Source organism: Erpetoichthys calabaricus, chromosome 13 (assembly GCF_900747795.2).
Source record: "Erpetoichthys calabaricus chromosome 13, fErpCal1.3, whole genome shotgun sequence".
NCBI lineage: Eukaryota > Metazoa > Chordata > Cladistia > Polypteriformes > Polypteridae > Erpetoichthys > Erpetoichthys calabaricus.
In genome coordinates, this window is record NC_041406.2 from 66,796,079 (window position 1) to 66,823,265 (window position 27,187).

At 35.9% G+C, this 27,187-nt stretch overlaps 1 protein-coding gene across 2 annotated transcripts in view; it reads left to right on the top strand.

Moving 5' to 3' along the window:
• The first annotated feature begins 473 nt into the window (after window positions 1-473).
• Window positions 474-27,187, top strand: part of krit1 (KRIT1 ankyrin repeat containing) — a 67,152-nt gene continuing 40,438 nt past the window's right edge. Inside the window, exons 1-5 of one of the 2 annotated variants that reach the window (XM_028791232.2) lie at window positions 474-597; window positions 4,725-4,890; window positions 17,376-17,535; window positions 18,553-18,645; window positions 26,984-27,113. In XM_028791232.2, coding sequence (XP_028647065.1) covers window positions 4,789-4,890; window positions 17,376-17,535; window positions 18,553-18,645; window positions 26,984-27,113 — 485 coding nt within the window. In that variant the 5' untranslated portion in view covers window positions 474-597; window positions 4,725-4,788. Of the gene's footprint in view, window positions 598-4,724; window positions 4,891-17,375; window positions 17,536-18,552; window positions 18,646-22,845; window positions 22,898-26,983; window positions 27,114-27,187 lie in introns of those variants that run through there. The other variant, XM_051936163.1, reaches the window with a different exon arrangement.

Genomic DNA, 27,187 nt, shown 5'->3' on the forward strand with positions numbered 1-27,187 from the left:
ATTGAAGTCTCTGAATGGAAAATGAAGAAGCCAAAGAAAACCCGCGCAGACACGCGGAGAAATGTTTACCTTTGTAGAGATGATACGGTATTCAACAAGTGCACTGTAAATAAAAATCCTTTATTCAACAGTGATTTCAATCGAATAATACAATTCCTTACTAAAATATTTAATATGACAAACTTCCGGTAAATACTTGCTTCTAGTAAAGCAGAACGTGTTTGTGAAACCCGTAGTTATAAAAGATTAAGACAAACCAAATCACAGTGCAGAACTCCGCTAATCTCCACAAAACCAAAAAGTCTATCATTATTTATAGAATTTCAATGATCCATTCATAATATCAACCTCATTAAGGCTTCCAATTTCGTAATACTTTGCTATTGTACCGTTTCGATGAATATAATCGTTAGTCAGTCACTCTCTTTCTTGTGACGTTACCACGAATGACACTACCACGTAACAGGCGGCGAACACAGAAATGCAAGGATAACCTTTAACCCGGAAGCATTCTCCCGGTGAACTGATGTTTTGCTTCGGCTACAATTGATGTGAAAGGGTGAGGCTGGTGAGGGCTGGAGGGACGCTCTATTTTTAGTAAGTTGCAACTTTCGATACTTTGTGTTTGTCTGGTAAATGGTGTTATTTACTGACTTAGGCTTTACTTTTCTTTTTAGATGTGTGTATTGCACATGTCTTTAAGTCATACTTGCTTTTCTTTAAGAAAATAAAATTGTATGGCTATACGTCTATCTCTGTTGACAATCACTTTGTGTTAAATATGCAGATTACTGTCTGCTTCATGAGAACCATCCGGTTGTAGCGGTTTCACCGTGTATTTCGATAACAACAAAGTAAAACAACTCGCTGCTTTGACATTTAGCAACCTAACTCTCCACAAGTTTCTCGTAAGTTAATAAAAGTCGTCAAAAGCTACTTTGTCTCTTTCCTTTTGTGTCCTGAACCCATGTCGTCGCTGACATTCAAATATCCGAATTATTGTTACTGTCTGATTTTAACATTATTAATCGATGGAAGAACTCCAGTGTTCCAGATGTTGTAGTTTTTTTGCAATTATACTCGTTTAAAATTTCAATGTCTTTGTGCAAATTCATTTTCAAATCACGATAAAATTAGTTTGCTGTCTGCATAATATTGACATCTTTTCAGACAGTGTCCATGGCATAATTTAGCTTTTTAATAACACAATAAATAATCAATGTTTATAACGCCTCTTATTTGTTGTGCTAGGTGCATATGTACAAATCCTAGAGAATCCAATGACAATATGTTCAAGTATTTAAAATGACAAGACACAATCTGAAGATCGATTTTTATTATTATCGTTATTCTGATTAGTTATTGTCATCATAATTGTTATTTACGAGACTTTTTTTTTCTTTCTAGGCGAGTTACTAAACCAAACAGTTATATGTACAGAAAAAAGGGAACCCATTACGTTGTTTCTTTTCTGGATTATCTGTGATGCAGCCTAGCTTAAATGATCTGTATTGTGTTTGTTTTGAAAGAAATGCATCAAAAAACAAGGAATAAAGAGCAAAATTCAAACTAGAGAACAAGGAATGTACTGTAGTACTACAGTTACTAAATTTTAAGCCTCAGAGAATATACAGTTCAACATAATGTTTACTACCTATGTGAAGAGAATGTTAATTTTTGTTACATAGATTTCAGGGTGTGCTTAAATAAAACGTGGCTTTCAGGTGTTGTACAGTACAGTACATACAATTCATTCTTATGTGATTTTGCCCAAGCATTTTTTTTCATTTATCCTTAACTTTGTTTGTCTTTTGTTTTTTGGTTTCAAGATGTAATAGTAATTGCTGACCAAGGGATAGGTGTGTTCAGTAGCATTATGCTGTGGACACTGGTGGCTCAGGATAAAAGCCACGCCGCTTCTGTTGTTTTCATTGAACATGTGCTAATATGGACATCTTGTTGTATTGACTACATTTTTTAAAATTCCTGTTCCATTCACCTGATGATGGGCTAAACCAGTACTACTTACATTATTTTTAGGTTAAAAGCTTGCAGTGTGAATGAGTGGAAATTAACTGTAATGTGGTTGTTGAAATATGGAAATATCTACACTATACACTTAAGTTGAAGCATTTTAAAAAATATTGTTAAGCACCTTAAACAGTAAGCTTAATTACAGTCTAGTTTACAAAAAATGTTAACATATACAGATAATGAAACCATGGTGGATGTAAGATTAACAGACATTACATTGCCAGTTTAAATGTTGTATTCGGGGGTAGAGCTTTCAAAATATGTCCTTAGTGAGTAGTCTGAATTAGAAGGCAAAACAGAGTTGTACATAAAGAAATGGTGAAATGATCAGTTTTGATGGAATCATCTGGGTCAGTGGTTCACAAATTTCACAAGTATGATTTTTACGTTATAAGACATTTAGAAATATTTCTATTTTTGCTATAGCTTTAAATGCTTAACTCTGTTGTCGTTTTTTCTATTATTTTTCTCATATTCTGAGTAGTCTGCCCCCTTCATTGTATTTTAATAATGACAGCAGAGGTGACACAGGTGAATAACACTGAAGGATGAAAGGCTGCAACTACTTCAGGATCTGATCCACTAATTAGACAATAATGGAAAGGTAGAATGGAAATCAGGATGAACATAATAAAAATTTACCCCAAAAAAAACTTTATCCACATATAACTGCTTAATTTTTATTGAAACGTATTAACACACTTGCTTTTTTTTTATTTCTTCATTGACCCCAAAACATAGAAACTGGGAAATAATAGCTCATTTAATTATGCTTGGAGTCCAATTAAGAACAGAAGTTGGCTGGAACAAAAACTTGCCAGGACTGAGTTTGGGAACCACTGAACTATGTGGACTGAGCATTATAGATTGGTTTGTTTTTTTGTTTTGGCGTTTAGTCTTAAAAGTTAGTAGTTGTTTCAAGTGTAAGGCTAGGCACACTTAGACAAATTTGAACCAGACAGCTTGTCAACACAAAAGACTTAATAACATTTACGTTTTGTCATGACCAGAATAAACCCAGCAAACATATTAGCGTGTGAATTTCTGGGTGTTGGTGTTACGTTTTTTATATGAGGGGCACTGCAAAAGTCCTTAGCATTTCATGAAAGATACAACAATTAAGGCAAAGACTTTTCCCTTGAAGAAAGCTCATTTCTTGGTGACTTCAGCACAACTTCAGTACACTTTTTCATAGGCTTGTTGATTAAACAAGCAGCCAAATCACCTTGAGTTAAGCTCACAGGTTTCATGTTGACCGCATCAATCAATTCATCATGTGTCTCAAAGATTTTTCCACAGAAAGATTCTTTATTTTTTAGGAACAACCAGAAATCCAAAGGTGGACACTTGATTTATCCAACATTTTAATGGTCCGCTTAGCAGTGCTGGCACATTGTCATGGTGGAGAAATGACTTGTTCAGAATCACCCTATCCTCCACTTCTCTCACTCTCCCCCTCATACCAATCATCATGACTTCCTGTGGGTAAGAAATGTTTTTAAAACCAGAAAAAGATAAACTTGATCTCCAATCTATGTGAACAGGGTGGCTGCTCACTAAGAACTGAAAGCAGAGAACTTTTGTTTAAAGTATGTAAAAGAGAAAGATTTTCCTGACAAACATCTCTGTCTCTCTCCCTCTCCCTCTCCAAATTCAATACAAAAGATAAACTTGTGACAGCATAAGTTCCTTCTGCTGCTGTTTTGCCACTTGGCTGTTCCCAATTGACAAGTGTTGGGAAACACACCTCAGCTATATTGAAGTACTTGGGTAATGAGAAACTTATAAACCCATGAATGATTTACTGATTTAGCCAGCTAATAGACTAACATCTTAATAAAGCCTTTGAAAGCCATTTGCCTAACAATAATATTTGCCTTGGGAGATTCTTTAGACAAGTATTAAATAGGAACAATTAATTCACAAGTTTATAACGTTGTTACTGGTTAAGAGACAAAGAGAAGCAGGTCATGTTAGATGTATATTTTGTGTTGTTTATTTTCAAGCGTTTTTATATACATATACACATATAATATACACGTCTTCTCTAATCCTTTTTTTTTTTTTTTCTTTTTTTAGTAACAAGTGTTATTATTTTTTTCCATAGAATAAAGTGTGTTTGGGTTATTTATTAAAAATAGTCTATCACCATGCCAAAAACCACAAAACTGACAAATTGAAGGTATTCATGTGCTGTTTAAGTTCAGTTCTGCCCGAACAAGCAGTTGTATACAAAGTGGTATGTCCTTCCAGTTGCATGCTGGTAATCCTAATGATGTATCTACCTTTTTCTAAGAATGCAATTGCTCTTCTGTGTTAAAATTCTTGGCAGGTTTCAATATTTTATACAGGTTTTGTGAATATGATTGTTCAGCTCATTTTTCACCCAGTTGGGATTTTATTGAATTAGACCTTCAAAATATAAATGAGGTTTATGCATCAGAGATAATGAGTATGACTACAATGGGGGAAAAAAAAAAGACCCACTGTAGAACACTGATTAGTAATATGTAGAACATATAACTAATGTCATATTTATTGAATCTTGTGTATTCAGTTTATTGTGGGGCAAAATTCATATTGATAACTATCATATTGAGATATCTGGAAAATTCACACATATACATACACATACATATATCAACATATACTAACTTTCTGATGTTGATTATGTTTAATATTTGCAATAGGTATGGCTGCTCCTAGTAGCACACTGACATGATGCTACAGCTTCACTGAAAGGCCAGATGCATCATGGGAAACAAAGCCATCCTAGAAGATGTATTTGTTGCTGTGATTCGCCCCAAGAATGCTGCCAGCCTTAACTCAAAGGAATATAGAGCCAAGGCATATGAAGTAAGGGAAAACCTCTCAAAAATTTAATGCATTCCTAAGTTTTTCTGATTGTATTAGTTTTTAACATTTGCTTTTGATTATGATGTTAAGTTAAATACTGTTTTATACTTAAAAGATTTTCAAAAATGGAAGAGTGTAATGACCAGTACTTAAAATATTTCAAAAGTCTTATGTTCTTGTAGAAAAATGAAGTGAGATACATAATGGTTAAAGCCTGTGTTTGTTTTATACAGAATAAAACCTCTAAAATGAGCATAAAATACGGGACAGAAATGTCTATGTCCAAAGAAGAGTCATATGCTTTATATTTATCTTCAGGTATATGTAAAATCTTGAATATGCCTTTTTTACATTAGCTTATTTTTTGTTCTGGGTGGTGTGGTCATGGGATTAATGTTTGCCTTTTTTCAGTTATCCAAAACAATGGCAGAGTTACAAGAGAAGAACATCTGTTGTGGTCCTCTGTTTTCAGATTCTAAATAGTAACATCATTACCTGAATTTCCAAAGCTTTCCTACTCATGAAATACAAACTAGAAAATGGACTTAAGCCATTAAAAAAGACAAAGAACCAAAATTTGTTCTGCACCATAGCAGTATGTATGTTGTTAGCCAGCACTTCAGATCTGATAACTTCATAGACTCTGCACACTGCCTTAAGATTGATGCTTTGCTGATCCTTTTAAACTGCAGCAACTTCAACATCCTGCTGTGTTAATTCACCTACCAGACATTACCACTTTAAGGGGAAAAAAGTCATAAGAGTAGGGTGAAGTCGACTTTGGCGAAATAAAAAGTTAAAGCACTTGCCTGTTTAAATCGTTAAAGTATGAGATACGCTTTGCACAATCATTTTTAACTTTGGCTTCAGCTGGTTCACGCAGCAGGACGCCAGAGACAGGTCGGGTGCGCCTCCAGGTCAGGCGTGCTGGAGGCCGCTGTGTATACCCATAGAGACAAGCGTGTCTTTAGCCCCCGCCATTAGCAAAGAGAAAGGTGCGGGGCGTTTAGTTTGTGCATACATTAGTGTGAGAAGGGGATCCCCAAGAAGAACTAACTTCATTTTGTAGTGAAGAGCTTGTCGGGATGCGTTCGTGCTCGCTCACGTGCACGCGAGGCCTCTAGCCCTATTTAATAACCTGACTTGCAAGTATTGAGGGGAGTATCTGTGCAGAAGGCTCCTGCGTCAGTTGCAATTGGTATAAGGGAGCAGTGTGTCGCAGGACTGGCTGAAGATTTGTTCCCCAACTATAAGAGGCACTTCCTGCCTCAAGGGTTGTCTTTAGACTCTGTGGTGTTTGTTGGTAAAGCAAATTCATTTAGTATAATCAAAACAGCAGCTTGTTCCTATATTTGTAAATATTGTTATGCAGATACAGTATCATCTGCTTGTAGTATTATTTGGGTTTATGGTGCACTTTTTGTTCTTGTATATACACGTTTTCTTTTCCTTGTAAATATTCATTTTTGTGAATTCTTTGATCTTCATTGTGTGTAGTATCTTCTCGTTTCTTTTCTAATAGGAAGACTAAAATTTTATGTATATACATTTTTGTGCTGTTGTGTACCTATTTGTGTCTGTGTCTCCATCTCCATGTCTGACTTCTCTCAAGTTTGATCCCAGTCGGTCCTGAACTATAAGACGTCCACTGGGTAGTCTGGTGCCAACCTTGCTATTACATGGGGTGTCACACCTACTGACATGGAAATTCGCTTTTGAAAGAGCAAATGGTTGCCTCAGAGTTCATGTGTGCAATTCTATATAAAATGGCATTCCAAATGTATAATTCCACATAAAATATACATTTTTACAATATTGTCCTACATGCCATCAGTAACTACTTAAAATTAAAAAGATAAGCTAAGGAATTATAATCAAAGTACGATCTTTGGGTCTGTAGAAGATATTATTGCCCAAATAGCTTTGAGGTGTAATGTTCTAAATGTATAGGAAAGAGCTTGAAAGGTGCTCCGTATTTATTGCATCAAGTTGTCATTGATCAGTTATCTCAGAATTTGCAGTAATTAAACCATCATTTCTTACTGCACAGTGATCTAAACTTTGCTCCAGTTTCAGAAGATTGTATTTTTCCTGTGTTGGCTTACAGTTAATTTATTGTAATGACCATCATATTTTCTTTTTTTTTTTTATTTTTATTTTATTAATTTTCATTGTAATCATTCCATACAAACAGATCAATTTATAACCCAACAAATTTGAAAACAAGTCAAACCCCACCCCTGAGAAGGAGAGCTTAGCTAAAGGAAAATTTCTTTAAGCTTTTTAATAAGGCAACATTAGACAAAAGAAGGGGAGAAGTAAATATCTATATAAATAAGAGATGGAGAAGGGAGTTAAATGCAATAATAGTTAATTCTCTTATTCTAAAATAATATTGATTAAATCCTGCCAAGTTTTGAAAAAATTTTGTACAGATCCTCTAACTGAAAATTTGATTTTTTCCAATTTCAAATAATATAAAACATCGGTTTCCCACTGACTTATAAGAGGAGAATTAGGATTCTTCCAATTTAACAAAATAAGTCTGCGTGCCAAGAGTGTAGTGAATGCAATCACCGTTTGCTTGTCCTTCTCCAATTCCAGTCCATCTGGAAGGACACCAAACACAGCTGTTAGTGGGTTAGGAGGGATTGTGATACTAAGGCTGTCTGAGAGGCACTTAAAAATTTTTGTCCAAAATGATGTTAGTTTGGTGCAGGCCCAGAACATGTGACCCAGTGAGGCAGGAGCTTGGTTGCAGCGCTCGCAGGTTGGATCCTGGCCTGGAAACATTTTGGACAGTTTTAAGCGAGACAGATGAGCTCGATATATAATTTTTAGTTGAATAATTCTATGCTTTGCGCATATAGAACTCGAGTGAATTCTCTGCTTTGCTACCTTCCACTCCTTTTCTGATATATTGATTAAGAGATCTTCTTCCCAATGTCCTCTTGGATCTTTGAAAGGTAGGGACTCTAATAAGATTTTATATATTGCGGAAATAGTGTTTGTTTCCTCGGAATTGAGCAGTATTTTTTCCAGCATTGTGGAGGGTGCAAGGTGGGGGAAATCGGGCAATTTCTGTTTAACAAAATTTCTAATTTGAAGATAGTAAAAGAAATGTGTAGCTGGGAGGTTAAATTTTGAACGTAATTGTTCAAAAGATGTAAATATGTTGTCTATATAAAGATCTCTGAGCATTTTAATCCCAAAACTTTTCCAGGTATTAAAAACTGGATATACTTGCGAAGGTTGAAAGAGGTGGTTCTCTTGCAGAGGTGCCACTGATAAAAGATTTTCCATCTTAAAATGCTTCCTAATTTGGTTCCATATTCTGAGTGAGTAAAGCACAATTGGGTTATTAGTATATTTGCGATAACTTTCATTTATTGGAGAGCAGAGCAGGGAATATAAAGAAGTACTACAGGATTTTACTTCTATTGCAGACCAAGCCTGTGTATATGCATTTATTTGTGTCCAGGTTTTTATGGCTTGTATGTTTGCTGCCCAGTAATAAAACTGAAAATTAGGTAAAGCCATGCCACCTTCTGCCTGAGGTCTTTGTAGGGTCGCTCTTCGGATACTTGGGTGTTTTGAGTTCCAAATGAATGAGGTTATTATTGAATCTAACTGTTTAAAAAACGATTTATTGATATATATTGAAATGTTTTGAAATAAAAAGAGAAGTTTAGGAAGGATATTCATCTTAACAATGTTAATTCTTCCGGCTAGAGTGAGATGAAGGGTTGACCATCTATGCAAGTCTTGCTTAATTTTTTCCATACAGACGCCAAAATTTTGTTGATAAAGAGCTTTATGTTTACTTGTGATATTTACCCCTAGGTATTTAAACTGATCTGCTATGGTAAAAGGTAGGGTGTCTAATTTAATATTATATGCTTGTGAGTTCACTGGAAAGAGTATACTTTTATTCAGATTACAGTAATCCCTCCTCCATCGCGGGGGTTGCGTTCCAGAGCCACCCGCGAAATAAGAAAATCTGCGAAGTAGAAACCATATGTTTATATGGTTATTTTTATATTGTCATGCTTGGGTCACAGATTTGCGCAGAAACACAGGAGGTTGTAGAGAGACAGGAACGTTATTCAAACACTGCAAACAAACATTTGTCTCTTTTTCAAAAGTTTAAACTGTGCTCCATGACAAGACAGAGATGACAGTTCAGTCTCACAATTAAAAGAATGCAAACATATCTTCCTCTTCAAAGGAGCAAATAAATCAATATGGCTGTTTGGCTTGTAAGTATGCGAAGCACCGCGGCACAAAGCTGTTGAAGGCGGCAGCTCACACCCCCTCCGTCAGGAGCAGAGAGAGAGAAAGAGAGTTAGAGAGAGATAGAGAGAGACAGATTAAAAAATCAATACGTGCCCTTTGAGCTTTTAAGTATGCGAAGCACCGTGCAGCATACTTAAAAGCTGCACACAGAAAGTAGCAAAGTGAAGATAATCTTTCAGCATTTTTAGACGAGCGTCCGTATCGTCTAGGTGTGCGAACAGCCCCCCTGCTCACACCCCCTACGTCAGGATCACAGATAGTCAGCGCAAGAGACAGAGAAAAGTAAGCTGGGTAGCTTCTCAGCCATCTGCCAATAGCGTCCCTTGTATGAAATCAACTGGGCAAACCAACTGAGGAAGCATGTACCAGAAATTAAAAGACCCATTGTCCTCAAAAACCCGCGAAGCAGCGAAAAATCCGCGATATATATTTAAATATGCTTACATATAAAATCCGCGATGGAGTGAAGCCGCGAAGGGCGAAGCGCGATATAGCGAGGGATTACTGTAATTCTAAGACCAGATATCTTTTGAAATTCTGTTAGTGCTGTTAAAACAGCAGGGACAGTGTTTTCTGGGTCCGATATATAGAAGACCATATCATCTGCATATAGAGAAATTTTCTGTTCCAGTCCTTCTCTGACAATCCCCTTTATCTGATAAGAATTTCGGCAGTGAACCACCAGTGGTTCAATAGCGATTGCAAACAACAGTGGCGACAAAGGACATCCTTGTCTGGTACCACGTTCTAGTTTAAAGTAGTCTGAGCAAATTTTATTAATACAAACTGAAGCTTCTGGACTGGTATACAGTAGTTTAATCCAAGCACAAATATTCGGGCTAAACCCAAATTTCTCCAATGCAGTGACCATCATATTTTCTAATGATTTTGACAGTATGTTCCAGGACTGTGAACATATGAAACAGCATGATATTTATCTGTCACTATATATTCAGTAACATTTAATAATTCCTTAACTTTTTTTCTCTCCAGAAAAGGAATAAAGGAAGTGTTTGATTATATTTGAATATCTGCATGTAGTATTCAAGAATTAATTAGGATTGTACTGTAGTAAGGATAGGAAATTTCCATTATGTAGATGAAATGGTACTAGGAGCTTTCGATCTGCATCCAGTTTTGCTGTGTAAAAGTGTTTAATGACTTCGTAAGAAGTTTTTTTTCATCAATGTAATTAATGTTGTTTATGTTGTCATACTATTAGCCACACCCATTTTCTGGTTGCAATCAAATTATATACTGTTTATTCCTAGTGTGCCAAATTAAGTACAAAATAGATTGCATAGAAAAACAGGTACATGTAAACCAACAAAATGAACAAAAATAGTTGGACCCTCTATGGCTATATCATGACAGAAGGTTGTTTTGCAATCAGTAAAATGAAACTCATTGATAATTGTTTTAGCATTTAGGATAAAGGTGTTATTTTTTGAGAATGTTAAAGATCCCCCAATGCAGACAGTAATTCTAATGCACTTCTTTTAAGTAATCTTAAAAAGGCAGGTTTACAAGGAGATGATATAGTGTGTCTGTAGATGATCCTGCTCAAAGAAAAATTTTAAACTATTTTAACTTGAGTGCATGTAATATAGTTCCTGTGTATTCTGCCTTTTTAGAAACTGAAGATTTGGTGTTTGAAAGAGTACAACTTAGTAGGCATAGTGAGCGGCGAAGATTAACATGGGAAATGACTGAGGCACCTAAAGAACTGGTTAATAACTTCTGTGGCACCAAAGAGCTGGTTACTATTTAGGGAGTGGATGTAGAGATAATGCACTTTTGCAAGTACTTGAGGGTCAATATCATTGACAGGTTGGAATGGTGTTATAACACAGAGGAACTATATAAGAAAGGACAGAGCAGGATGTTTTTTCTTAGGAGATTGTGTTCCTTTAACATTAGAATCCCCGAAGCCTCCGAAAAAAGTCATAATCATGTTGCCACCTTAAATTCTTTTGCACCTCTCCGTTAGCGTCTTTTGTTTTGCAAATGTGTCAATCAGCACAAGCAGCAAGCAGCTGAACTTTTCCCAGCTCAAGTCTGCTTATCTGGGTGTGAGGTGCCTGTAGTTGTATAATATAATATATATAATATATCGTTATTTAGAATACATACATTTCTTGTGTGTTGGGAGGGAGAGGCAAGTTTATTGTACCACGTGAATGTGTCTGAGGGAATAAAACTGAATAAAAAAAACAATAACTTTTACAAGTAGCAAAAATTTACAACGGGTGTTAGACTCAAATCAGAATTATGTTTTTATTATATAATTGTAATAATAATAGCAGTTCACTACTCAAAATGGAAAATGCAGGAAAGACCCGGATCGATCCTGCAACCACTTGATTTAGAGGTAGTCATTCTTACCTCTACACCAGCCATACAATTAGGGGTGGGCGATTTCCAAAAAATCATATCACGATCCTTTTAATACAAAATCACGATCCACAATCTGAATTGCGGTCTGTCTTTTCAATGTGGCATACACTTGAGAATATCTGGACTCAAACTCATTAGATAGATACTTTATTAACCCCAAGTATAATAGTATACTTAATAATAAAAATAATATCTATACTAATAAAAGGCAAAGCCCTCACTGACTCACTCATCACTAATTCTCCAACTTCCCGTGTAGGTAGAAGGCTGAAATTTGGCAGGCTCATTCCTTACAGCTTACTTACAAAAGTTAAGCAGGTTTCATTTCGAAATTCTACGCGTAACGGTCATAACAGTCGACAACGTCCGCCATGTTAAACTTTCGTATTTATGGCCCCATCTTCATGAAATTTGGTAGGCGGCTTCCCTGTGCTAACTGAAACCGATGTACGTACTTATTTTGGAAGCTGTGAGAAAACAGTAAAAAGGAGGCGTGTCAGACGTCATCGTATATTTTCTGATGCAGCTAGACGGAAACAACTTCGTGACGCTGCCACCAAATACTCGTAGAAAAATCCACAAGTTCATAGACACACTGTCGCTAAATACTCGCAGGCAAATCCACAAATTCAGAGACGCTGTCGCTAAATACTCGCAAGCAAATCCACAAGTTAATAGAGCTTCTGTTTCTAGGTACGATCCCAATAATGAAAAGCTGCTCATACGAAAACAACAAAACAGTACACATTGGATCCATGGATGTTGACTGTGAGTATTGTCAAGCTCATAGGTGGAAATGCAAGTCTCCTGGTTTGTGCTGTAACGGTGGTAAAGTCTCTCTCACTCCTTTACATAAGCTTCCTGACCTTCTTGAGGGCCTGTTAAATGGTGAACATCCTCAAAGTGAGCATTTCTTGAACAACAGTCGAAAGTACAACAGCGCATTTCAAATAACGTCATATGGTGCTAACCAAATCGTTGAGGGAAATTTTATGCCTTCATTTAAAGTCCAGGGATAAGTGTATCACTTGATTGGCAGTCTTTTACCTATGCCGATTGAGGAACACAAATTTTTGCAACTTTATTTCGTCTGGGACGATGAAAAGGAAGCACAAATGCGGTGTGCTAATAGGCCGTCCGTTGCTCTGGCCTCTTCATTCCCTTCCTTGCTTCTCCACGGTATTCACGTCTCCCTGCTGATAACTGCAGCCTTTTTAATTAATCCACGGCTTCTCCCTTGGTCATATTACAACCGGAGGGCCGAACTGACTGTGGTATATAAAGAGATCCTTAACAAATAATTATTTGTATATTTTCCCTCAGTTTAAAAAGGTTTACTTTTCTTCTTAATAAAAATTTTAAGGCAGTACTTTGCCTCTGCGAAGCGCGGGTATTTTGCTAGTATATTATATAATATAGCTGTTAACTGCCAATATACATTAACACCTAAGTTAAACTTTATTTTAAATATCAAACAAAGTTGGATTCAATTATGAATAGATTACATACGAAAATAATTCTAGAAATAAAAAGAAGTAAACAAGGGCAATTTTCAAATTCTGACACTTTCAAACATAAACATTCTTTAAAAAATTGTAATCAGTAGCTAACAGATAACATAAATGTAACCAATATAAACAAGTGCACTTTTAATATTCTGGCAGGTTCACACAACATTAAAAAATGTTTTACAGTTTCAGTTTCAAGTTGGGATCAACAGCCACATAACCATAAAACAGATTTTTAAAAAATGTATTTAAATGTAAACATTATAAGTTCAAGAACACTGTTTCACAATCATTCTAGGTAATAAAATTAACATAATAAACCAAAACAGAGTAACAAACAGCTAAAATTAGATTTAGAAAGGTAGATGATGAGGTAGAAACAGGTGATGAATCAAATGTCCAGTACCTTTCATTTTAAATACAAGTACAAACAACTTCACTATGCTATTAAACTCCAGGCACTTTAGTTACATATTTTAAACATGAAAGATTAGGTTGACATTCTGTTTACATTAGATGTAATGATTTTCTTCTTACACAATCACAGGTTTTTGGTAAGGAAAATCAATTAATCCACTTTATGGGGTTTCAGAGCAGACCTTTGACTTGTGGCAATATTGACACCTGTGCTAAACACTATTTCTGATGGTGCACTGGTTGCTGGGATACAAAGATACTTTTTTGTCAGACATCCAGACTCCGGTGTGGCTCGGATGTACGAACTGGACTATAAGTCACTCGTCGTTGCAAAAAACTTGCCGTTCTTTAATTGCTTCGCAACCCTCTGTTGGCAATCACTATATATACAGTATGCGGGATGGCCATATCAGAAAAAATGTGTAACTTGGAAGATCATATTGCACATCTAAAGTGTGCATCAGTTTCTTAAAACCCACTTTGTCTAGTGCTTTAAATGGCATCATATCCTTGGCTAGGTAGAATGTGACCACCACAGTCACCTCTTTCCATAGTTTGCTGCTTTTATCATATTTTTTCAACTGCTGTAATGCATCGGTCAATGACAACTGTTTATGCAGATGAGTGGGGTTGTACTGACTGGACTGAAACTGTCTCGGCATATTCCTTTGGGTGTCTCCGTTTTAAGATGATTAAATAGATTTTTCGTATTGCCCCCGGAAGTGCCAACCGTTGTCCGACAAATTTTACATAGAACTTTTGCTTTGTGCAGTATCTGACTGTGCACAGCCGAACCACTGCCACACTACTGACGTCTAGTCCTTCTTTGGCACAAGCTCCTCATCTGCTATGCTGCTTGTGTGCTACGAACTGTTTTGAACTTCTTCACACAAGAAAACCGTGGTGGGGACACGTGATATAATTTGGCTAATCACAACGGGAAATCATTCAGTTAATTTGTGGACTTGGCACGGATGCACCAGTATCGAGTATTAGAAGAATATAAAAGATCATGATCTGTACGATTCGCTTGAAAATTAGATTGTGAACGTCTTTAAGATCGATCACAATCTAAAATCGTCAGATTGTGCACCCCTACATGCAATTGGTATTTGGGTTTTGGTTTTTATATATTGGCAGCAACATGTAAAGTGACTAATTTCTTTTTTAATAAAGGCGCGCTTGTTTTGTTATACCTTTTGTGAAAGTGTTTATTTGATGTTTGGACTTAAGTCTTCACACATTAATTGTTACTATAACGTGAAAAAAAATTCTGTTTTAGTTGTGTGTGCCACCTTTCTTGCCTCGCATTTCCTATCATCCTACTTTTACCTATCCTATCTTGCTACTTATTGGGGGGATGGGATATCAGGCTGCTTGTGTTGATGGACACGTTTACAAAACAAAAGATGCTGATGAAGAGGTTTGAAGGAATTTAAGGTGGCCTGGGATTACGACTTTTTTTGTAGGCTTCAGGGATTCTATTGTTGATGTGGGAAGTGACAGTTTTCACGTCTTCTACAACTCAAGCTATTTTCCACAACAAGCTATTTTCTATGCAGTGGTGTGCTGGGCTGGTAGCATCACTTCAAGAGGGGGCCATCGCATCAACAAACTAAGTAAAAGAGCAGACTCTGCTATGGGATGCATTCTGGAGGTAGTAGTAAAGGTGAGAATGAAAAATTGAGTGTGATTATGAACAATTCTGCACATCCTCACTCTGACACAGTAACACTAAGTACTTTCAACCTACAAATTATTCCGAAGAAGTGTGTCAAGAAACACTACTGGGGCTCCTTTATACCAGCAACAATACACCTGCATAATGCCTCACTGTGACTGTCAATTCAGAAGATTTTCTTTCGTTTTAATTTTGTTCCTTTTTAATCATTCTGGTGTATGTTCAGACCATAGTGTGTGTGTGTGTGTGTGTGTGTGTGTGCGTATCTATCTATTGAGCTTCTGTAAAAATCCAAATTTCCCCTGGGGACAAATAAAATCATATCTAAATTAAGAAAAATTAATATGCATAAGCCAATATTGTGATATTCTGCACTTTTGATTTTAACAACTTTAACCACAAAGTCTGCACTGCTGTTACCAAGTGTGACTGTGTTGATTCTGGCTTGGTGGTCGTGATGAGTGTAAGAGAAAAAATGAATGGAATGAGGATTAGAAGAGGAAAAGTTTGTAACAGGTAGTGTTCGTTTGACCAGGGATGCCAGTCCAAGTAGTACAACATCTAAAGGTAATACATGTTAATTTATATGAACAGGCCATAAACACATGTGCGGCACCAGCAACAAGCCCACTCACCTCTTGTAAAACGGGTCTCTGCTAAGTAAAGTTCTATAAAATTTTTCTGTTCCATTGTATGGCCTATGAATAGACACATAACAGGTGGATGGAGATAAGAGATGCAATGGCGTATTGCATTGCAAAACACACCTTTGCCTACTTTGTACTTTGTCAGTACTCAAATAACTAACCATTAATTTTCCATTAATTTCAAATTCTGACATGTCTGTGCATTGTAAACGCTCATTAGTCTATTTCACACTTTCTCCACTCCGTACTTAAACGGAGGAATAAAACCAACAGGCTTCATAGTTTCCTTTTTTTAATTGTTTGCTGTTAGTGTATCACTTATGGGGCAAACTGCATTACTAGTAATTTTATTTTTGTTTTGTATTTTTTGTTTAGCAGGTGAATTGAGCGTTCTAATTAGAGTAGTTGTGGATTTTTTACATAACGCATTCATTGACATTTATAAAGTGCTTGATCTATGAGTCTGTTAGGTTTAATGTAAATTGATGGAAGTCAAACAACCATATTTTTCATCAGAATTTTGTAATTGGATAATACAGTATCAATTAATGACATACAAGCGTGTGTGATTTTATAATGGCAAATTGTTATAGCAAAATGTTACTTCAGTGTTTATTATTGGGATTGAAAGTAAAAGTAAAGTTTCACTGGGTAGTTGCAATTGCTCCATTTCTGCTAAAATGTTACTGCACTCGTGAAAATTTTCCCTGTAAAGAACTGTAGATAAAGAAAGATACAGGAAGCTGTTAAGAACACTTCATGCAAAATGAGCTGCAATTGCAGTACTTACTATGCTGGTGAATATAATAAAATGAATACTGCATTATACAAAACAACATGAAAAATCACAATAATGCAAATGCATAATTTGGAGCCTTTAAAACACTTGTAATGAAATGTACATATATGCATGTATTATGATATGTGATTAGCACAGCAATCAATCAAGAGCTTTGTCTTTATATGTAAAAAGTGAAAAAGATGGAGCAGTGTTTTACTGAAGTCATTGTGACTTCCAGTCTGATGCCAGCAAAACAGGCAAGGTTTTGAACAAAATGAAAACTGAAAAATAAGTGGAGGAGATATCAAACAAAAATAGTAAAAATTGTTCTTTGAGCTGTTTCTTTGATACACAGGTATTCATGAAATTGTTATTATTTGACTGATTCTTCAGATTTAGAGGAGCAAAATAAAATTATTCAGGCAGCTAGTGAAGATGTCCCCTGGGTACTGCTCAAAGGAATTGTAACATTAATGGCTTTTTGCACAGAGCCCATGTTGCAGATCCAGGGCATACTGTTAGGATTACAATACATCTATCAGAGTTTGTCTGAAAATGTCTGGGAAGTCTGGAGAAAAAGATGGAGAATGATGCTGGTAGTCTCAAACTCAATACTCAACACTGTGTCACTTACTTTTTAAAATTGGTCATCGTGAAATTGGAGATGAGAAATAATGAACACTTTTTTTCTAATAAAAATCATTCATTATTTGACAAAAATGTGTGATTCTTACTACTTTGTTTTCTTTATTTTTCAGATTCTTCTTTTAGAAATACCTTTAGAAGGAAAAGAGAAAAAAAGAAAAAAAGTTTTAATGACAACCAAAGTTCAAGGGGATTCGGATTTCTTCAAAGTTATTTTGGAATATGTTGATGAGATGACCAGACCCATATCGACAAACAATCAAGGTTTCAAAGGTGACTTATTGTTAGCTTGTGCTTGCACAGCGTAATAGTAAACTAAATGTAAAAACATTGAATAACACTGAGAAAACCTTGAACAACAGAGAAAACTAACACTGCAAGAGTTCGCGCTATAGCGCTATGAACCGCTCGCTAAAAACACTTTTTTCATGAGTTTTAAGCACGGGGAAAAAAATGAACATTTGAAAAATCCATAATTTAATAAACCATCAAGAAAAGTAACATTGCAACAATGCACGTTACAAACCGATCGCTGTAAACAGAAGTGAAAACAAAAACAAGCCTGGTGCATTCTTTAACTGCCATCTCTGCCTTATACGTCCAGCTCACTCTCTCTCGCCACATGTGTCTCTCTCTCTCGCTCGCCTGTGTGTGTCTCTCTCTAGTGTGTGTGTGTCTCTCTCTAGTGTGTGTGTGTCTCTCTCTAGTGTGTGTATGTCTCTCTCGCGCGCCTGTGTGTGTGTGTCTCTCTCGCGCTCTCTCTGGAAAAATCACAGGTTAAGCTGTTTTATGTTTAGGATTCTTCAGAGGTTTCCTCCAGCCACTGTAAGTGACCATTACGTGCTTACAAGAAATGCTTATATTAAGTTATTCCTGCCAAAGTGCCCAATATAAAGGACCGAAGCTAGAGTTGCACTTCCTTTTTATATTCCAGGAAGTTAACAAAATCAATGTAAATTTAATAATTGAAATGTTTTTCTCTCAGTGTTTTGGTTGAAAAAGGTCACCCTAATCTTTCTTTTAATTTTAATGTGTGAGCATAGGCTATAAGATGTAATGGTATAGTTGAGAGGTGTAATTACTTTCTGTATACATAACTAATATTTTAATTTAATTATGTGCTCTGGCAAATACAGTTCATGGCTTGAAAAATCATTTTTGTCTCATCACAATAGGACTACATTTAAATTAAAATTATTTGCACATGAGTTAATAGGTCATATTTCATCATTTGTGTTCCTTGCGTGTGCAGGAAACTAATGTATTTGTTTTTTGAATAATAACTTTCAGGCAAACGTGTGGTTCACATGAAGAACTTCTCCCTGGATGGAGAAGTTGCTGGAAAAGAGGTCCCACTGTTCGTTGTGCCTGTTACAGTCAAAGGTAAAGGTCTGGATTGTTTCTTTTTTCTTTAATACATTATGTCAAAATGTCAGGCTCTCACTACCTATTATCCTGTAATAGAAAAACCAGATTAATACTATAACAGTTGTAATAGAAAATTGATCATTGGGTCTTAACCTTTCTGCAGCTGGCACAACTTGGATTCTCCAAAAATGCTGTAGAACAATTAAAAAAATATGCTTAGTATTTTGTTAAGGGGAAAATTTCAAGATCTTGGAACCTAAACTTTGATTTCTTTTGCAAACCTATTATCAATCAAATATGGCATCCCTCTCTTCAGTTAATGGTCATTGTTTCTATATGGAGCTCAGATGTAACAGGACACTTAAAAATAGTAAGAGCAGGACAGGAGTCATGCACCCCACATTAAAAACCCCTGAAATTAATAGATGTTGAAATTAATATTTTTTCATCAGTCATTGTTTGAATGTATTTTGTGTATTTTTATTGAAGACTGTTGATATTTCTTAAGACAATGGACCTTAATTACAGCATACAGTGACGAGGGTTAATTGGATATTAACAGAAGTAATGTGTAAGTAGCTGAATACTTTTCTGTATACAATATTTGTTGTCCTCTGCACCCCAAACCCGATGTTACATACAACTGCATACATTTGCACATGAGTGAAACATTCACTAGGAAAGGCGAGATCAATTCTTGCCTTTCCTAGTGACTTGGGTTTTGTTGATGGTCATTGCTAATCACAGTTTTAGAGAAAACCATACTCTTTTTAATTCAAACATGTAATTAGTAGTAATAAACCGAATTATGGGTATAAATATCATTTCACCCTGTAGCAGATCCTGTAAAAGTGGTAGCTTCAGTCAAATTTGTATGTAATACTTTGATCTGCAATCTTGTACCACTGCTTTTGGAGAGTTTAGATCAAAAGCAATATACACTGAGTTGTGGTTTCCTCTAACTTATTACATACAGCTTTGACATTTACAGGTTGCACATTTACATGCCTGCGGTGGGTTGTCACCCTGCCCAGGATTGGTTCCTGCCTTGTGCCCTGTGTTGGCTGGGATTGGCTCCAGCAGACCCCCGTGACCCTGTGTTTGGATTCAGCGGGTTGGAAAATGGATGGATGGATGGACATTTACATGCCCCATGTAATGACCTCAATGTTTTAAACACTGCAGATAAGAATAGGTGAAAAGAAATGATATGATGAACTATGTACAGTGTCCACCTTCTCTATGTTCTGTCTCTAGGGCACCCCTTTATTTACTGAGTTGTGCAAGTGTTTAAAACTGACCAAGGCATGCCATCACTCCTGGCTTGTAGTGGGCTGTTACACTGTACCGGCTGTTCTTTGTTTATGCTTTGTGAACCAGAGCATAGTGACACGTGGCAATCTGACCTCAAAGTGGACACCTTAGTTCTTCGCAATATTGCATGTATTTTACTACCAGGCCTAAACCCCCTTGTTTGAAGTTTGTTTACAACAGCGCTCGACAATGCATTCCAGATTAAATTTGTATGTATTTTATATCACATTATGAGGAGTAAGAATAAGCTAACAGTACTATGTATACCCTAGGACAGGGGTAGGCAACGTCGGTCCTGGTGAGCCGCAGTGGCTACAGGTTTTCATTCCAACCCAATTGCTTAATTAGAAACCAATCATTGCCAATCTCAGACCTTATTTAATTTTATGGCTTGTTAGTCTGTGCAATGTAAGGCTTTTATATCGTAGATTTTTTTCCTTTCCAAGGATATCATCCAAATGATTTGAAGCCTAAAACAGATCATTTTCAGTCTGTCACATTTTTCTATTAAGTGTTTTATTAAATCAAACAGTGCATGATGAACACACACAGATGTAATTGGAAAAAAGCTAGCTGGAGAACTGCTGGCTGCTTTGTCTTTTACATCTTATTGCTAATAAGGAGCAATTAAAACACTGAATGCAGCAGTTTAAGATTGAAATAAGCAATTAAGGTTGGAGAACCTTAACAAGCGAGACCACTAAAATGAAGCATCAAAATGTCACTTAAGCAATATGTGCTTCATCAGCAATAATTGAGTTCTCGTTAAGGAACTGGGTTGGAACAAAAACCTGCACATACTGCGGCTCACCAGGACCGACGTTGCCTACTCCTGCCCTAGGACCCACTTGCTAACCATGTGTTCTTTGAGTTTTGCCTAATCTTTTTTTCGTCCATTTCATGCAGCCCACCACCTAGTCTTATATTTTTTTGTGATCCTCAATTAGATTAAGTGTATTTTAAAAATTTTTATTATTTTTGTTGAATGCATTTTCCAAGGCAAAAGACTATTTGCAAGTCATACCAAATGGTAACTGTTGTATAATTTTTGCAATTTTTAAATTGTTGTGACAACTACTCCTACCAAACTGAAAAATATATTGTACATTCTAAATTTTAAGTAGTTTAGTCCCTGTCCCTGCTGTCTTTTTGTCACAACATGAGAAAGAATCAAAAGCAAATAACATAAAATAACAAATAGTTTTTTGTTTTTCTTTTCTGTACTATATATTGGTTTCTTAGAGTCAAACAATAGTACTCTTTTTTTAATTTTGCTGTGTTCAGTAACCAGTACACTTTGCAATTCATTTTAAGGTTTAAGGAGTGTTTGTTACATACATATTCAGGCCTCAAGGAAACTGTTTTATGCAGTCCAAATCAGTAGAATGACCGCACAGTGCAAATGCAGAAGTAATGTTTTTTAGCCAATTAACAGCTGTGTTCCATCTGGTTACATTTAGTGAAATTGCAAGGGTCAATTTATGCATTATGATTAGGGGTAGGTATCAACACTGATGTCCCAATTTGATTCCGATTCACAATGTCCTGATTTGATTCAATATCAATCTTATCTTGACTGAATTAGCATGCACTGATATATTTGAAATGTTAGTGGCTTTTTAGGAATTACTTAACCATGCATAGAGAGCATTAATATAATATGACAAATTTCAGTAACACTTTATTTGAAGGGTATCTACATAGCAACTTCTTCATAACATACAGTTGGGTCCATAAATATTTGGACAGAGACAGCTTTTTTCTAATTTTGGCTCTGTACATTACCACAATGAATTTTAAATGAAATAGCTCAGATGCAGTTAAGTGCAGACTTTCAGCTTTAATTCAGTGGGGTGAACAAAACAATTGCATAAAAATGTGAGGCAACTAAAGCATTTTTTAACACAATCCCTTCATTTCAGGGGCTCAAAAGTAATTGGACAATTGACTCAAAGGCTATTTCATGCGCAGGTGTGGGCAAGTCCGTCGTTATGTCATTATCAATTAAGCAGATAAAAGGCCTGGAGTTGATCAATAATTTTCTCCTTGATCTCTGGATGACAACTGAGGAAATTTTTCTCCATTGAAAGCAGGGGTCAGCACTGCGGGAGCGACAGTGCTCTCTCTCCCTCTCTCTCCCTGCTTCCTATGTGCGCACAACAGCCAAACACCACACCGCTGGAACTGTGAAGCGCACAGTTCCATACAAAGATTTTTGTATCTTTTTCATAAACTGGGGGATGGCTGCTGACATTAAGCTTAAGGATTATATATTGTACAAGTATAAAGAAAGAATTAAAGAAAAAAGGACTCATTATATTAAATGTTATCGATAATATCAAGTGGAAATAGGGGGTGCTGCAGTTCCACAGTGCCTATACGCGAGCCGCCACTGTAGAGCACCTTGCATAAAATATATTAACACACGGTGCTGTAATAAGCAAAACAAGATGAACTTCAAAGTAAACAGTAAATAGAACAGCTTTCTGTAACATTTTGGTAAAGTGTAAGAAAATAAAGACCAAACTGAATAGTACAGGAAAGAAGAGCCTAAAAGACAATGTACCAGAACCAGGATTAGTAAATTTGCTACAGAAGAAAGGAATAAAAATACATTTATGGTGAAGTTAACTGAAATACAAGTGAAAAGTAGGGACCTGTTAAGTGAGATATGAAAGAGATGATGAGAGGTTAGAAACAACTTTGTATGTCAAAATAGAAAAAAAGAGAACTGCCAAGTGATTATACAACCACATACACAGTAGACTCTGTGACTGTTAGGAGTCCCCAGAGATCTGAGTAAGGTGTGATTTCCTAGGCAGGCAACACTGAAAATCGTTTTAAAAGTTTAATACATTTTATCTAGCCATGCTTTTTCATAACCTGTTTCATCTGGTGCAGGGTCAAGGGCAAGCTGGAACAGCAATGAGCACAAGGCAGCAACTGATGCCAAGTAAGACATTATTCTTCCACTTGGAACACTGCGACACATGACTTGAGTGATATTTTTGCTGCTTCCTTTTAAACACAAGGTTTTTTTATTGTCTGAAGTTATAGTAAAAATAAAATGTTGCTTAAGTCATTTGGCCAGTTTATTTGAACTGATGAAAATATGTTGTACCATTCACAGCATGGATAATCAGAATGTGCTTTACAAAGCAGAGAGGTTTAAAAAACAACACAGCTCTCAAGCTTACAGAATGTTCAGTAGTGGTAATGAAATGCAATTAAAGTAAAATTGCAGTACAGCTATATTTTCATTTATTCAGTGACAATTAGAGTAGGCATATTCTATATTCAGTTAGTTTTTTTTTTTTTTTTTTTTTTTAAACAAAGCTGTTGAATTAGTTCAGAAATAGTTTCTCATATATTTAAAAGACAAAATTTGCCTGCACATTTTGTTCTGGTTTTGACTTTTTCCTTACGAGGTACACTGAAGAGAAAAGCACACATGAGTAACACTGAATTCAGTAATATCAGTAGACCACTGTATGAACACTGTGGTGTTTCTAGCCTTGTCAGGAGATGGAGCAATGCTTATGCGAGCGAGACTGAATCTATTTTGTTATCTTTACCTCTGCAGATAGACAATCCCTATATCTTGCTTTATACAGACTATAAGAGAAACATTAGAAGGGAAATACTGTTGAAAAGGATAATCACAATATGTTTTGAAGGTGGCGTGAAAAGAGAAAAGTGATGATGTGCTACTTAAAAGGCATACCGGAAAGCTGAAAAATGCACTGCCAACTGTGCAATTAATTTAGAAGGTTAATTTTAATTTTTGAATACCTTGGCAGGTTTTGTGGGAATAAGCATTGCATGCAGTAAGATGCTTTATTATCAATCTGCATAGATAGCAGCTGAATAAAACAGTAACATAATATTTCAATGTAACAACTTGATTATACATCTGCATTAGTTATTATGGCATATTACATTAAAGAAAGCTATTTCAACAAACTCACGGTGAACTCCTGTGAAAATATGATATGTGTAATTAATAAATGAAACATAGTTCTCCTGTAATGCTCAAAATTAAGGAGATAACATCAACATCTTATTTTAGGAGAGCCCCATTTCACATTGGGGGGGTTAACTCCTGTGAGTGCTGCGGTGATTTAACTATGCTCATCAGGGAGGCACAAGTCCTGCCCCTTTGTGTTACTTCTTGAGTATGTTTTAGTTATTTTTAAAATGAATGTCTGCTTGCAAATAGGGTAGTTTAAACACATTAGGAAGTCATTTTGTGCAAATTATACCAGTAGCCTGTATTTTCTTGCTGATACCTACTGCTAAAGAACTGTGAATTTAAAGAGATCTTCTATCTAGAAAACAAAAACAAAATTCCAGCTTCATTTTAGTAAGAGTATATTTCCAGCATTGAAAATTATTTACCTCAAAATGACCTTCAGTTTCTACTATTAGTGATTGAACTTGACATTAGTTTTCATATTTATAATGTGAGCACTATACACGTTTAGTTGTTTTGAACACCTGTATTGTACAAAATATGAATGTGCTGCAGGAAGTGCATAGACCACAGTATGACTTCAGTTATGTTAAGTAACACAGCACCTGTTGCAATTGTTTTAGCATGTTTTTGATCTGAACAGACTTCGCCTGGAGGAAATGCTCAAGTCTTCAACTGACACGTTGTGTCTTTGAAAAGTTTTTAGATAATATTGATAGTGAATGGTTAAGTACAGTTGCATGTGCTTTCAGTTTATTAATGTACTGTCTCAAATGTTTGCTACATCAGGAAATTAACTGACACCAACCTTTAGAAAATTACCAGTATGGTAGTTTCTTCAATAAAACTTCCCTGTTCTGAAATCCTGAGTAGTTTCTTAACTTCCCTAAATATTCCTTTATTGCATATAATTATTAGAAAATATTGCTGCTGAAAATGTGTAGCAGAAAAGCAGCATACTATGGGTGTATAGTACTATATGTACTCCATGTGGATGAAAAATGTAGCTAAAAAAGCACTTGGGTACTGAACTAGACAAACTGTGGAGGTGGTGTCGTGCTGCTTTATTGTGTTCTTTTTAATTGCTCTCTGTTTACCTGCATATAGCACTTGTCTACTTTGAACTACAATTTCCTAGGGTGTGCCGCTTTTTTGAGATTATCTAAGTATTTCTGAATTGTTTATCACTATACAAATCAAATAACTGTAGACTCCTAGTACAGACTCCCAAGGGACTGTCTCCCTTTCATGTAGATCATTTTCTCTGCAATTTACTGTTCCTGCTCTGCTTAATAAACAGCATGAAATCATTCTTAAAGGAGTTTTGGAAGTCAAATTGTGTCAAACACTTTTTTGTCTGCTATTATTGTTGTCTTTTTTTTAAACTTGAATATTTGCCGTGGGTTCCATTGCATTGTCTTTTTCAAGTTACTTTTTTTTTTTTTTAACACCAACAGTTTTTGTTATATTATAGAAGTGAGATGTGCTATTTGAGGACAGTTTTTGTACAGAAAGCCTTAAGGGATTCTCTTAATAGATAGTCAAACCACCTCAACAGTCTTCTTTTGAGTTCCTCCTGTATCCTCCTCTCAGAGTGCTTGAGCTTAGCAACCCTGTGAAAGACCATTTTTTGTTCTCACCATTTGTACCTGCATTCTAATTCATTCAGTCAATACTCAGATATTGCAACCATAAATCAGGAGGGTCTGTAGATTGATAACTAAACGAAACACTGTGTCTGATGATTTAGGTGCATTTTCTTTAACACTGTATGAGACAGTGGCCAGAGTACTGTAGCTTCTGTACTAATCCAGTGGTCAATCTTATAGTCACCTTTGCCTTTATTTGTGATCAGGACGCAAAGGTGTTCAAACTCTTTTACTTGCTCTAGCCTACCTACAAAGAGCAAGCCACTCTTTTCTTGGAGAGGATTATGACCTTACATTTATTGCTGCTAAATCTCACCACACTGACTTAACTCTCCAGTTACAGCATCTATCACAAGATAGAATTGGCTGTGCAGTAATAATACTTATCTAAACCACCAGAACATCTCTGGATGTGATTGGCAGTCTACTGTGATCTCTCAAATACATGTACGGAAATAAAAAGCCAGCCAGAACCTGCATTGTTCCTCCTACTGAATCTTAGTATCATATGAAGCCCAGCACTGAGGTTCCTATGAAGGATGAGTATTGTGATTCTTTAGTTATTTTAACACACAATTTTGCCCCCCAACCCAAGAGTGGGCTAGCACTACAGTCTGCCAGGCTTGAAACATTATTCTTTCTTTCCATTCAGTTTTAAAGACATCTGTAAACTAAGACATCAACCATGGCTTTGGCACCATGAAGACATTAAACCGCTGTAACACCCACGGCCATATAAATGAACCCAAATCTACCACCCTGTCCAGCACTCCTATAGGAGCCATAACCATTGAGGTTCCTTACAGTGTACCTTAGTTTTTGTCTCTGAGTTCTGAATTTTAAAATTGAATGTCAGATATGAAAAGACATAATCTAACATGTCAACGTTTATTTACAACTTCAATATAACTTTTTTTTTTTTTAAACACGGGTGGCAATTTAAATTTGACACAGCTAAACATAATTGAGATTGCATTCGAAACTTTGCAGTTCATTCACATTTGGTTGACAGCACTGTTTTACCTGAAACTTTTGCACAAAACAGCTGCATATTGTCTTTCTTTGTCATTAGGACAAAAATGTATAGAGACCAAAGTTCATCAAAAAGAATATTACTTATATGGTGTATACAGTAAATAAGATGTATTTCACTGCAAGACCATGCCAGTCCTTGTGTCACTAGCAAATTTACAATATACTGTATATAGGGTTGCACTAATATGATTTTGGTCTCTTACTGTATGAATTTTTAATGGGTGTGTCATTCTGTAATGAGAAAACTGAAAGCAAGGACACTAATAAGGGAATATGAATTCTCTGTGGATAAATAAAAATAGTACAAAGAAGTTTCCATACATGATAAAATGAAGTAAAAATGTAAAACACTGGATTTAATAAATATTTTTTTTCCCCCCAGATAACAGCAAGACGGTGTTTTGTCCCGGAAGTCCTAGTTTCTACTGTTTGCAAGACATTATGAGAGTCTGCAGTGAAACAAGCACTCATTTTTCTACTATTACCGCCAGAATGTTAATTGCACTAGACAAGTAAGCCATAACTGTTTAATAAAAAAAACAGTCCAGGCATTTCCCCGGACTATTACCCTTTTTATACCAGTCTC